The sequence below is a fragment of the Chiroxiphia lanceolata genome, chromosome 1 (assembly GCF_009829145.1).
Source record: "Chiroxiphia lanceolata isolate bChiLan1 chromosome 1, bChiLan1.pri, whole genome shotgun sequence".
In the NCBI taxonomy this organism is placed as follows: domain Eukaryota; kingdom Metazoa; phylum Chordata; class Aves; order Passeriformes; family Pipridae; genus Chiroxiphia; species Chiroxiphia lanceolata.
The window spans coordinates 86592488-86606528 of NC_045637.1; the positions used below are offsets into that span (position 1 = coordinate 86592488).

The window sequence follows — 14041 nt, forward strand, 5'->3', positions numbered from 1 at the left end:
TTGTCATGGCTGGCTAGTTCCAACTACTGAAAGCAATCACGAAACTAGCCTGTGAGAGACCACACATGGTACTGAATGGCTCATCCAAAGCCTGATCCTGGGCATCTTCAGCACTTACAATTTCCAGTGAAGCCCACAGCACACTTTTCACTACTGTGCTCACAAGTGCTCAGCATCAGCCTGTTAACCTTATTAATAAAGCTTCTCAGGCAGAAGATGGTTAAAGTTACTGGAATTTGGTATTTTGACCGATGCGTGTCACCTGTGTTTTTGGAAGGCTGTGGTGATGGACTCCTCCCTGTGAGGAAATAATCACACACTCAACTCAGAAATAGTTAGAGGTGGGATTTCAAAAGTACTGTGCAGTGACCTAACCCAGCTCCCACAAAAATCAACAGTGAAACTCTCAGTGACTTCGAACCAAACATAGTTTGGCCAGAGTTGGTAACTCCTGAGGATCCCACCCTACCATCGAGTTTTGCTTCTCTAGATTGAAATAATAAATTATAATAATAGGATCAAATATCATTCATCATAATTGGATACCTGAAATACACCACCACCACAAGATTGTATGGGCCAGGTATTCATAAATGAGACTCATGATTTTTCATGTAGATATTCCTGCGTTGATTGCTGGAATTAGTTTTTTCTCACACACACTGTATAGACTTTCTTTTTTAAACATATTAGCAATAGAAAGATACTTCATTACTGAACTCTGCTGTCTGTGGCTCTGTTTGAAAAAAACTACCCCAAATCAAAATATTTTTATATTTGTGCCTCAAGACACTGCTGTCTTTCCTGTGCACATACCCTACAAATAAATTCGAAGAACTGTCCCAAGGGGACCTTTTGAAGCAGAACAATTAAAATCAAGCAAGCAAACATTTTAGATGTGGTACTAGCATGCAAGAAAGAGACATCACTACTTTATTACCTACCAGTTTGCCATTCTGAAACTGCAAAGCATAAAAAGGCAACAATCACTGAAACAGCGACTAAGAGTAAGCTAAATCAAAAGACTGTTGAAGAATCAGGCAGACCAGCTCCTAGTGAAAATTTCAAAAGCTTCCAAATTAGTAGCTAGTCAGCAGTTTCATTAAATAAAACTGAATCTGGCTGCAGTTGCAATATGCCAAGGTGAACCAAATCTGCATATTAAAGATGGAAAAACAAATATAAATTTTATGTCAACTATATGGAAGTCTTTATTTATTTATTTTTAAATTAACTATACTTTGTTCCCTAGGAATGACAATTTCTAATAATTATATAGTGAAGGAAGGACAGAACAATTCAAAACAAGTATTGTACCACTTCACCTACACACACTAAATTAGGTGCTACAGAATAGCTAATCATCCCAAAATATGGTATTTATTCGAAGCAAAATGAAAAGCTTGCAAAGCTTAAAGACTGATGAAAAGAGAAATACTATTTTAAATCCTATACGAAGCAATACATCCCCTTTATTTATTGAATACTGCTGATAATATGTGGTTATTCAAACATTTCTTCAGCTGACAGCTATGTCAGTCATGTCATATCTCTCCAAACATACTTTTTCCCAGATTACCCAATTAAAACAAAAAAAATAAATAATCAATTCAACATTTTTAATTATACAGAATCTATGCAGGTTCTCAGGTAATAAAACATTACATGCATATGAAATGTGTACAGACTCAAGCTCCTAGGTCAATGAGATGTTGAACAATTACATGCTTTTTTCTTCTTATCTCAATTCACTACTACTTTCCACTTGTTACTTTTAATCATTGCTCACTTTCCTTTCTTCACACACACACACACACACACACTCTTCTGTAAACTTTTTGCTTATTATTCACATGGTGATCCTAACTGATGCCCTCATCAAATAAAAGCAGCACTCCCATTTCTTTCGGTGTATTTATCCTCAGGACATTGTCCTCCCAAAAAATCAGTAAAATAAAATATAATTTACTTTTTTGTTTTCTGTTTCAGCAGAGTAACCACCAAAACTAGATTTCTGTCTCTCTTAGGCCCTGAAACTAAGTGCTACAGTTAAACCGATACAGTGAGAGCTAACAAAACTAGAGCAAGTATTGTGATTTCAAGATTGTCAAAGCTGAAACAAGAGAGAGTTAAGTAAAATTTCTAAAATTCACTGTTCTTTGAGAAACAACAACAGAACTTGCACAATTTCATCGCAAATTCTGGAATTAGTAAGTCAGTTCTGCTGCAGTGACTATTAAGGCATTAAAACCAGATTTAGGTGCATATATACAAATGCAGAGGTATTACACTAAGTTAAGGTATTCATGGAATTGCAGTCATTTTCAAATTTCTAATTATTTTAGAGGTCGATCTACTAAAGTTAGAAATGGAACAGTTTTCTCACATTTGGAAAAGTCAGCAAAACTAAAGAACAAGACTTTCCCAATATCGTTAGCTTTTAAAAAGGATAAATCTTTGTTATTAAATCCAGTATTTCATTCAGTGCTCAGGACCGTAACAGTCCAGTTTAAGGAAAACTCTGTTTCTATTCTACTTACTTATAATCTATTTAAAAAACCTCCAACTTCATCTTAACTGAACTTGTCAAAACTGGCATTTAGGTTTTTTAGTAGAACATACAGAATTTTGCAGTAGCAAAATGACTTACCTTTAAGTGCTAAATGTCAGATAATGGGTTAGTGACTGAAAACAGGATCTCTCAAGAGCACACACAGATTTAATTGCACAATACCAAGAATGATTTCAGCTCCGAACTGGATAAAGTACAAAAAGTACTGTGAGAGAAATGCAACACTTGTAGGGATGGTTGCTTCTCTGCAATGATCAAAGATATTCTGGAGTCATTAAGAATGATATTCAGTTTGATTACACCCTAAATTATACTAACATACAGTTTATATGTGAAAGAAAACTGTTGAGCGATTTTTATATAAAACACAGTACTCTAGCAAAACATTCTGCATGAGAATAAGGACTAAAAATGCTACTCGTTATTTCATGTTTAGTGGGTTTTCCAAGTAATGTAATGTTTTTACAGACATTTTTCAGAACATTGTCTCCTCCACTGCTGTATATACATTTATGAGGTTCTAGTTAGCACTGGAAGCCTGAATCTGGAATTTCAGATGTTAGAAGGTGAGGAGAGGAACAAAGAACCTCAAATTACAAAATTTCTGCTCTCCAAGGGCGGGGGGGGGGGGGGGGGGGGGGGAGGAGGGTCTGTAAAAAAAAAAAAGTTTAAAAAGAGCAGGATTGTATTTTTGGCATTAAACTTCTCTATTTACATTTATGTAAAGATACCATCAACGACTTCCAAGAAATTTTTTTTAAACATAAACCCCTAAACTTAAATCTGTGAACCGAGATGCAAATAGAAAACCTCCAGCACCTGGTAAGTTCTTTCAGGTTAGTCAAAAACCATGTGTTAATTTGAGTCGTCACATCAACAGATGAGGACAGGAGGACTTATTTTTGTTTAGGGGCATTTCAGCAGAAAGGCTAAAGTGGGAAACAGCCAGCACAAAGCTTCCTCAAGCCAAACCAACAAGAGTTTATAAAGGGTTTTGTCCAGTAATGCACCAAACTGAACCTGCTAAACTGAAAACCGTTCAACCGTTTGTTTGTCCTTTCAGTTACTTTCTGTAGCAATCACCATTAGTGCTGATTTTATTAATGACTCATAGAAAATGCATTTTTGTTTCGGCCAAAAAACAACCACTAATTGACTTTAGTGAACAACACACTTAGGTTTGGTTTTGAAAAATATTGTAAATGAAATTGCAATTACATGAACAATACAAACAGCAGCAAATGTGATGCTCTTGCAGAATTTATACATTTGGTTTGTGTTATCAGGAATAATACATTACTTTTTACAAGTCAGAGTTTTTTGCAATGTTGGTTCATGGTTTTCTTAGGAAGTAGTCTCAGTGACACTTCTGAAAAGTTTCTTATTATTAAAGCTGGAATGTGCCAATCATAAATATAAAGTGTCATGTTAAAGCCCTCGTTCCCCCTCTCTTCTCTCTAAAATTATAAGAGAGAAATGTTGAAGACTTAAGGATTTTATTTTACTTGCATGGAGAGCTGTACTTATTATTTCTAATTCTAACCCTGAACTGCAATTCTAACCTGGCTCATCTGAAGGAATGCAGAGTGTGAGAAAACACTAATGAATTTGTATTAAATTGTGGTTTATCTCCTTTAGGTCACATCAAGAATATTTACAGAACTACATACTTCAGCTGAGAGGAAGGACTTTGTTAATCTCCCTTGACTACGTGACTTATTCAAGACCCTAGGCATGTCAGGGCACATCTAACATCTGAGCACTACCTATCACACTTCATCCCTGAACCCGCAAGGGGAACTCTGAGTCCAAAATAAAACAATATATCCCAACCGCCTCTTTCTTTAAGGGAATGCTGAAATATGATTACTCCCCCTCTGGAATACACTCACATTACTTTTTACAAAGGCACATAGTGACAGGATAAGGGAGAATGGCTTCAAACTGAAAGAGGGCAAGTTTAGATTATGTATTAGAAAGAAACTCTTTACTGGGAGGATGAGGAGACACTGGAACAGCTTGCCCAGAGAGGCTATGGATGCCCCATCCCTGGAAGTGTTCAAGGCCAGGTTGGATGGTCTAGTGGAAGGTGATCCTGCCCATCGATGGCAGGGGAGGAGGAACTAGGTGATCTTTAAGGTCCCTTTCTACCCAAACCATTCTATAATTCTGTGATTAGAAGCATGGTCTAACGTACTCTCCACATCATGTCCTCTGCATGAGCAGGTCAGAGCACTTGTCCTTGTTCTGGTTAGCACCGCATCCAAGCAAAAAGAAACACCAGGCGTTTACTGGTCTAAACATCTCTCGTGCAAACAGCTCACCATTGAAAGCTTCAAACAGTCCTCATCCTCTCCTCGCTGCCACTATAGGAACGTGCTTCCCTTGGCATAGCTCATGTGTGATGAGCAATTCAAACTGTGAACTAATTTAGTGTATTACCAAAGCAGCCTCTGCCAAGGGTACCCCATGATGAAGGCCTGGCCTGACACACTTTAAAAGCTGCTTTGTGGAAGTCTGTTGGTGGCTTCTTAGTGGGCTACCAATGTCATTTTTGAAAAATTAGTCAGAGGTCCCAACTTCACAGGCAGAACCAATGCCAGACGGGGCATTACTTTAAATTAGAATTGTCTGGTGCCGCTACACCTGAAAGAAAAATGGTAGCTTTTTTGCTCAGCATGGTCTTCTGAAACGTCTCATAAGGGGAAACCCTTACCATGAAAAGGCAGTGAAACATCATAGAAGAAAGTTAAGTTTTTGTTAGAAGAAGTGCTTGTACACTTTCTCTTGAAGTTAGCACAATGGCTGAAAATCAACAGCTTCTAACACTGGTGATATAAGAGTTCAGTGCCATGGATGGTAATACTACAGTCCGATAACTAAATTATTATTTTGTAGAGCTGATATTTATACAACTGCAGTGACCTTGCTATATGATATCAGCAACTCTGATTTTGAAGGCTGTCTTGCTATCTCCCTCTTTAACAGTTTCTGTAAGTCTTTAGGTTGGATACTGATGATAGCAGAGCCTGTGCAGAGAACATGATGCCCAGCCATAACCCAGCAGAGACTTCACTCCTCATGTCATCAAGATGCAATATGCATATATGAAAGGCCTCCTACAGTTCAAGACTTCTGCATGCTACCCAATATTGTAACACAGTTTTAACAGTTCTCACCTGCTGAGCAGCATCTGTCTAGAATAAGCATTTTTTTTAAAAAAAGTATGGCTGATTGGTTTCCCAGTTTTTCCCTATTTAGTTATTTTGTGTTGAGCAGTGATGCTTTGGAGCCCAGACAAATTCTTTCTGGACTACTATCTGTGTGAGGACAGTCCTCAGATAGTGAGGGATGAACAGATCAAGAGCAGCCGTGCAGAGAAGGACTTGGGGATGCTGGTGGATGAGAAGCTCAACACGGCCCAGCAATGTGCGCTCGCAGCCCAGAAAGCCAACTGCATCCTCGGCTGCATCAAAAGCAGCGTGGACAGCAGGTTGAGGGAGGTGATTCTGCCCCTCTATTCTGCTCTGGTGAGAACCCATCTGGAGTGCTGCATCCAGCTTCTAACAGTACAGGCCCCCAGTACAGGAAAGACATGGACCTGTCAGAATGAGTCCAGAGGAGGGCCACCAAGATGTTTAGAGGGAAGGAGCACCTCTCCTATGAGGAAAGGCTGAGAGAATTGGGATTGTTCAGATTGGAGAAGAGAAGGCTTTGGGGTGTCCTAATTGTGGCCTTCCAGTACATGAAGAGAGTCTACAAGAAAAAAAGGAGAAGGACTTTTACAAGAGCATGTAGTGACAAGACAAGGGAGAATGATTTCAGACAGAGAGAGTAGGTGTAGATTGGATATTAGGGAGAAATTCCTTACTATGACGATGGTGAGGTACTGGAACAGGTTGCCCAGAGAAGCTGTGGATGCCTCATCCCTGGAATTGTTCAAGGCCAGGCTGGACGGGGCTCTGAGCGACCTGGTCTAGTAAAAGGTGTCCCTGTCCATGGCAGGGGGGTTGGAACTAGATGATCTTTAAGGTCCCCTTCCAACCCAAACCATTCTATGAATCTATGATTACAGAACAAAGCACTAAAGCAGCTTTCAGCACTTCCAAAGTTATCAGCTGGGAGAATGGGGGGGGCATAAATTTTTCCTTTTTGTTTTAGCACAGGGTAATTCCTATTACACACACACACAAAATGTAAAATCAATCCAGAAAGCGCAGTCATGAGAGAAAGAAGTTTTCTTTCTATTACCAGTTTCCCCAAACTGGTGATGGAATGAAAAAATTACAGAACTTAAAGAAGATGAGGCAAAAAGTTCCCCGATAGTAAACATTAAGTGCTAATAGCAGATATGATACATTTCTATAGTCAAAACAAAAATAGTTGCAAAAATACTATCTACAAACTATGCCAAGCAGATTACTTGCATTGTGCCACAGCTGCCAGTTCAGTTCTATAATAATTCAGTTTGCTTTCCTTTTCTAAAAGCACTGCATATGTATAGTCTAAAGATCATCTGTAAACATGCAAAACTATCAAGCTCAACTAAAACCGCATAAGATTTACAAAATACAGCCGGACTTGAAATATATGAAATGAGATTCCAGATCTAATGCAAGCTGATATGAAAGTATTATCTGTATTAGGTCCACAGGCTCTGACCATTTGATCTTAGAAACATTTCTCAGGTTTTTATAGATGTTCAGCCATTTAGCTCTTCACTTTCCTACACAGGTCTGGATTTACCAGCCAGTCACAGGTTTTTTTTAAATTCATAATCTTGATCCAGCTCTTCCTCTTGTGATTTCCCCAGCTGCAAGCTGCTCATTCTTAACACCTTATAAAACAGGTATTTCACAGCATTCAGCAGAGATAAAACAGGAGCAGAGAACTTACACAGCTTCACCATAGCATCTTTATTTTTCTACGACTTCTCTTCTTCACACTTACCGGTTTTGTTCCAGTTACAGCATCTTTTCATTGCATGTATTCTACTCATGCATTTGATTGTTTACTCAGGGAGTATGAAAGATTGTTCTAAAAGATTATCACAGAGTTTTTTAACTCTGCTCTTCCCTTTCAGTTCAGCTCCTTAGACACTCAGTATTTGAAACTCTATTTCTACTCTGACAAAAATTTTAGAATTTGCAAGGAAAAAATATCTAAACTTCTTTATAAGACAACCTGGCTAAGAAGTTCTTTATTTCCAAAGACACAGTTCATTTAAGTTGTGCTGTCTGCACAAGCTAACAGACTGGACAAGAAAGATCATAGAATCATAAAATATGCTGAGTTGGAAGGGTCCCATCAAGATCATTGAGTCCAACTTCTGGTTTTGCATAGGATACCCCAAGAATCATACTCTGTGCCTGAGAGCATTGTCCAAACGCTTTTTGAACTCAGACAGGCTGGGTGCTGTGACCACTTCCCTGGGGAGCCTGTTTCAGTACTCAACCACCCTCTGAGTGAAAAACTTTTTCCTGATATCCAACCTAAACCTCCCTTGACTCAGCTTCATGCCATTTCCTCAGATCCTGTCACTGGTCACAAGAGTGAAGAGATCAGTACCTGCCCCTCCTCTTCCTCTCATGAGGAAGTTGTAGACTGCAATGAGGTTTCCCCTCAGTCTCATCTTCACCAGGCTGAACAGACCAAGTGATCTCAGCCACTCCTCATACAACTTCCCCTCAAGGCCCTTCACCATCTTCATAGCCCTCCTTTGGACACTCTCTAATGGCTTATTATCTTTTTTTAATTGTGGTGCCCAAAACTGCATGCGGCAGTTCAGTCAGCAATTAGCTCTTCTCTGCCTTCCCTGTCCCTCCACCCACCTACCATATCAACATTTTTATTTAAGTAGTCATCAATTCAGGAAAAAAGAGGGGAAAACCAGTGCTCTGCATGTACCAGATTAAGCTGATATTATTAATGACATCAGAATACAAAGAAAACCCAAACAGATAACTGTCCTCTGAGGGTGCTCTGGTTAACTATGTAGAGTGATGGGGAAAAAAATCAACATATTGAAAATAAAAACAAACCAAATATTCTGTAGCAATAGAAAACAAAGAAAGAAAACTGACACGCACACAGAAGCAGTACAAATACAAAAAGCTATTCTTAATGCAGTTTGTCATAGAGTAAACAACAGAAAGCTTAAGTGGGAAGGGACAGTACAGGAATGCACCCACAAACTCTTACTGATTTAAGATCTGCATTAGTGTGATCGTTACAGTGTCTGAGTGCTGCGTACAAAGCTTCCTGCAACGCAGCAGTAGTCAGTTTGACAATGATAATGCTATAAATAAATTAATGCCAAAGGACTCCACAACCACAGGCGACTGCTAATGGGATTCATACATTTACTAGATCAAACCTCTGGTGCAGGTCAAGAGCAGCAGTAACATTACTGGTAACTGACAAATGTGTGGTGGACTGTGTGAAAGAAGCTGGTAGTTTCAGTCCATTTTGTGACTGATGGACAGGTGTCTGCAATGCACAAAACAGTCACCACAATCGTCACCTCAAAGTGTCTCAGACAGACCAAGGACTGTGAAATGATATGGCAATAAAATGCAAAGCTCAAAGACCTTTGTATGCGAGAAAACCCACCATTGCCTCTGGAAATATATTTCAGCAATTACTAACCCTCATGGTTACTTCCAGTCAAAAACTGTGACTTGTCATTTGCCAGCCACAATGGCACACAGTTCTGAAGTGGGTTTTCTACATGGGGACCCAGAGAATCCCTATCCGTCCCTGCCTCTGGGCATAATCCCTCTCTGGGACAGGGTCTGAGCACCCATCTGACCAGAAGAACTCCGAGCACCTCTCCCTCCCCCAGAACTCATGCTGTACTCCTTGCTGTGCTACACACAGCAATTGCTGCCTGCTCTAACAGGTTCACATTCTTCCTGTCCTGGGGATCTGAGAGCTGTGCACAATACCCCAGGTGGGGTCTCACCAGAGAGGAGAATTGGGGCAGAATCACCTTCCTCAACCTGCTGGCCACACTGCTTTTGATGCAGCCCAGAATACAATTGGTTTTCTGGGTTGCAAACACACATTGCTGGCTCATGTCCAGCCTCTCATTCACCACCACCCCAACTCCTCCGCACGGCCATTCTCAATCTGTTCATCCCCCAGCCTGTGTTGACACCAGGGGTTGCCCTGACCCATTTGCAGCACCTTGCACTTGGTCTTGTTAAATCTCATGAGGTTCCAAAAGGCCCACTTCTTGAGCTTGTCCAGGTCTCTCTGGATGGCATCCCATCCTTCAGGTGTGTCAACCACACCACTCAGCTTGGTATCACCTGCAAATCTGCTGACAGTACACTCAGTTCCACTGTCTACATCACTGATGAAGATATTGAACATTACTGGTTCCGATACAGACCCCTGAGGGGCACCACTCATGACTCATCTCCATCTGGACACTGAGCTATTGACCACTACCCTGTGGATGAGACCATCTAACCAATTCCTCATCCACCACAGTCCAGCCACTAAATCCGTATCTCTCCTATATAGAGAAGGATGTTGTGGGAGACCACATCAAAGGCCTTACAGAAGTCCAGACAGATAACACACTATTATTTAAAGCACACTTGGAGACATGTTTCCTTATCTACCTTTCAGTGTCTCACATTCTGAACAGATATTTTAAATCCTGAACTCCTGAGAAATAGAATAGAAAGCAGGTGGCAAGAAACCTAATTATTCTCCTCTGTATATGGCTTTTGTGTGGATTTATAAAACATCTGTGACTGTTCCATGGGCAGCCATCCAAAGTGCTCTAGAGGAGCCAACTTGATTCACCAAGGCTACTGCCTCTGTGCCTCTGCAGAAGCACACATGGTGCTGCTGGACACCGTTCTTACTCATTTCATCTGAAATAACACACCTTGTTCCATACAGCATGCAGTCCTTTCTCTTGGACATGCTACCAGTTATCTACAGGTTTTTTTGTGAGATAGACATATATATCACAGGAACCCAGACAGCCAAAAAAGGCCAAATTCTCTCTGTTGACAAGTTACTAAAACACTACTGGCTTTTCAATGTCTAAAAACGCTTACCTTCCTTAGCTTGCACAGAAAGCTTTGTCTCATGAAGTATTTGTAGCATTTCCTACAGGCTGACTAGGAAGTACTTGAGATGAAATAGTGCTTGCAAAAGACAAAGGCAACTACCACAGTTGAAGAAAAGACAGCTTTTAACAGGTGATCAGCATTCATGTAAATATATACACATAAAATAGGCAATCTCAGGCAAAAGATATTCTCTTATCACTGCAATTGCATGTTTAAAGGTCCAAATAACATCAAATGAATTTTTGAACACAAATATAGTCACTCCGTGAGTGAAATCTGAGGAGAAAGGTGATGAGGGATACACACAGGGAAAGCTTTCCCATTTTATTTCAGTAGACATGAGAACAGTCCCCAAGCACAATGCAGATACACAAACTGAAAACAAACCTACCTACAATCAGGCAAGGATGTAAATAACAAAGGAAGTAACAAAACCTAACAGAAGTTTTCTAGGCTGTTGTTCCTAAACAGAAGCATTCAGTTGCAAACAATCACCCCAGTAAGACCATGGTTGACAAAGTAATTAAAATTAACTCAGCTCCCAAACAAGCGGAATTTGAAATCCTTCCACTACTTTAGGAACTGGAGAGAAGTTTTAACAGTTCTTTTCCAGACCACCATCACATAAAGGACTATACTGCATGCTGAGAAAATCAAAGGCACAGTTGGAAGAAGGGGTGATTAAAGCAGATTCATCCTCAACCAGCCACTGCTTGTTCCCGTGACATTGTAACTTTTGAGACACTGTTATGAACCAGATTGGGAACAGATCTGGGTAAATATAATCCTTCATGGCTTTTGTGGCCATAGCTAGAGGAAGAAATGGTGACTCGGTTATATTTAACTCTCAAAAGCTCCCGGATCTATTTACCATGCAGCCTCACAAACAGATGCACCACCATTAAGTACGGAGGTGGTGTGTGGGCTGCCAAAACCACCACCACCACCAGAAACACTGGCCTGAGGCTGCAGCTGATCTGTGCCATAATTAGTCTCCCTACTTATCTAACCATGATAAACCAAAACAATCTTCTATTCATTTTAAAGACCAGCATCCTACAGGCAACATTATATCTCCCTCACTCAGCACAAGTGTTTATCCCTTCAACTAAGACCACTCTTGAAATTCAGTCTGTTTCAGACTTAACAAGCATCAGGCACAACAGAAATCAAATAGGCAGTATGACAAAGTCAACATCTAAAACTCTAGTCCAGCACATTTATAAGTTCAAGGTCAACCCTGAATTCATCGTTACCTTGATATTGGTTTTGATTGTGATATACTGGGGACACTTTTTTGTTCGGTTTACCTATTGACTTGCCTGGGACAGGAGGAAATCCTGTAGTTTAAGGACTGAATTCACTAGAGACTTTTTACGTGAGAATGAAAAGCAGACATTCCCAGCAGCATACAGGGGGTAACATCAGCAACTGCTTTACCCACTGTTTTGCCATATTTCATGAGAAGTAGAATGCAAGGAAGCAATGAACAAATTTTAGGGGACAATAGTTCCTGACATAAATCAAACAGCGGGATTTTAAGGTGTGGCAAAGCCCAGTCAGACTCCCCTTTTTCCACAGTAAGCTGGTATAAAGAAGAAAGCATAACAGTCCAACACAGGAGAACTGTAGCCTGGTCCCACCTCAAGATAATACAGCAAATTACAGGTCTTCAGATCAGTTTTCCTCTAGTAAAATGGGGAATAATACTTTATATTAAAGTGTTGGAGACTACAGATGCCCTGATATATTAGATGTATTTATATAATACATCAGGGGGATCACTGATTCCTCCTACACCCCAAGTGTAAATAAGGCTATTTCACATAGAAAAGGACTGCAAACCTCTTAGACAGCCATCTGCTATAGAGATTCAAGAAAGGAGCCCACGTACAAAGTAGGGCTGGAGTGGAGATGGAATGTTGTTTATGTGATGCTTGAACTCCACAGAGAAGGAAACGTACCTTTACTATTAAATTAATAACATAATACCATTACTTTGGTACATCGACACTGTAATTCTTTTCCTTTCTCAGTTAGATTTCTTGCTGTTATAACAGCAGCTACAACAAAATCTGTGTCTGGATGCCAAAACCACAGCTGTCAAGAAAATCAGTCTCAAAACACCAATTGTAGAGAACAAGAAGTTAACCCTGAGATGACTGTAGCAGTCAACTACAAAGTAAGGATTTACTATGGAGTCCCCCACACCTCTTACCTCAAGCATAGGGCGGGCACTGTCATGGATTGAAAGAATGTGCGTAATGTTATTCTTACTCAATTGCTCTACATCTCGGGCATCTGCAACAGAGGGAAAAAAAGAAATTTTTTAATCTCTTGAAATAGCCCACTCCCCTTTCCATTGTGCATGTTGAAAAGCCACCTATCATCGGTACATTTTTCTTGAAGCTTCATAAAGTAAGGCAAAACCCCAAATGCAGCTATTCTAGAACACCATAATCAGAGTGGGTAATGGGAAGACACACTTCTAACTCCAAAACAAATTACATACTATATAAAGAACAAGCTTAAGTGACTCAGGAATGTGTTTTTAAGTCAGAAGTTTCATGTATTTTGCATCTGAAATATAAGTTTATGCATGCTTCCGTGCAGGTGATGGCCATCTGAACATGCAGTCAGAGCTGTACAAGAAATAGTTTACCTCCTCTCTACCCACAAATCCCCCTTCAGGAGAAACATTTTCACTTGGGAGACAGACCTTGTGATATTCAGGTCTGAGAAGGCAAGCCAACCATATTCCTTGAATTATTAACAGACAAGCCAAAACAATAACTACATTCTTATTTCCTGTGGACCAGTAGGGAAAAATGTGCATTTAGCCAATACATACCATAATTTAGAGTCTAAAGAGAGATCAAGATGATAAAGATATCGAACGTACGAAAAAGCAAAATGCTACAGCAAGGAAGTGCAGTTATGAAAAGGTGTTTCCTAGACCTGTAACCAAGGGGTTTCTAACATTCAAAACTGGAAAGAAAACTGGGGCGACTGAAAAGTTGATGCTAGATATTGTGAAAGCATAGGCTTGTTTCTATGAGGAAAAAAAAAGGTAAAATAGACTACCTGTCATCAGTGAGCAACTTTCCCCATATTAAACTATCAGCATGTCAGAAAATTACCTGAAAGAACCACCAATACAGGTAAAAGTTAGCGTGTGTCCATTCACCCATTTACTTTTGACCCTTTTGCTTGAGAATGGCACAGCACACCATGGCAATTACAGCAGTGGTTTTGTGATGTGAACACCTGCCTTCGAAATCTGCCCATCCAATCTGTTCACACTAGCCTGGCTGCACACAAAAAAAGAGCACTGACCACAAAGGTTTCAAACTGGCTCTCTCTAGGTACAAAAATA

General features: G+C 40.0%; 1 protein-coding gene across 2 annotated transcripts in view; it reads right to left on the reverse strand.

Moving 5' to 3' along the window:
• The window catches only part of DUSP22 (dual specificity phosphatase 22), a 43292-nt gene that overhangs the window by 16075 nt on the left and 13176 nt on the right, over positions 1-14041 (reverse strand). For both annotated transcript variants that reach the window (XM_032701487.1, XM_032701409.1), the window contains exon 3: positions 12884-12966. In XM_032701487.1, coding sequence (XP_032557378.1) covers positions 12884-12966 — 83 coding nt within the window. The remainder of the gene's footprint in view (positions 1-12883; positions 12967-14041) is intronic.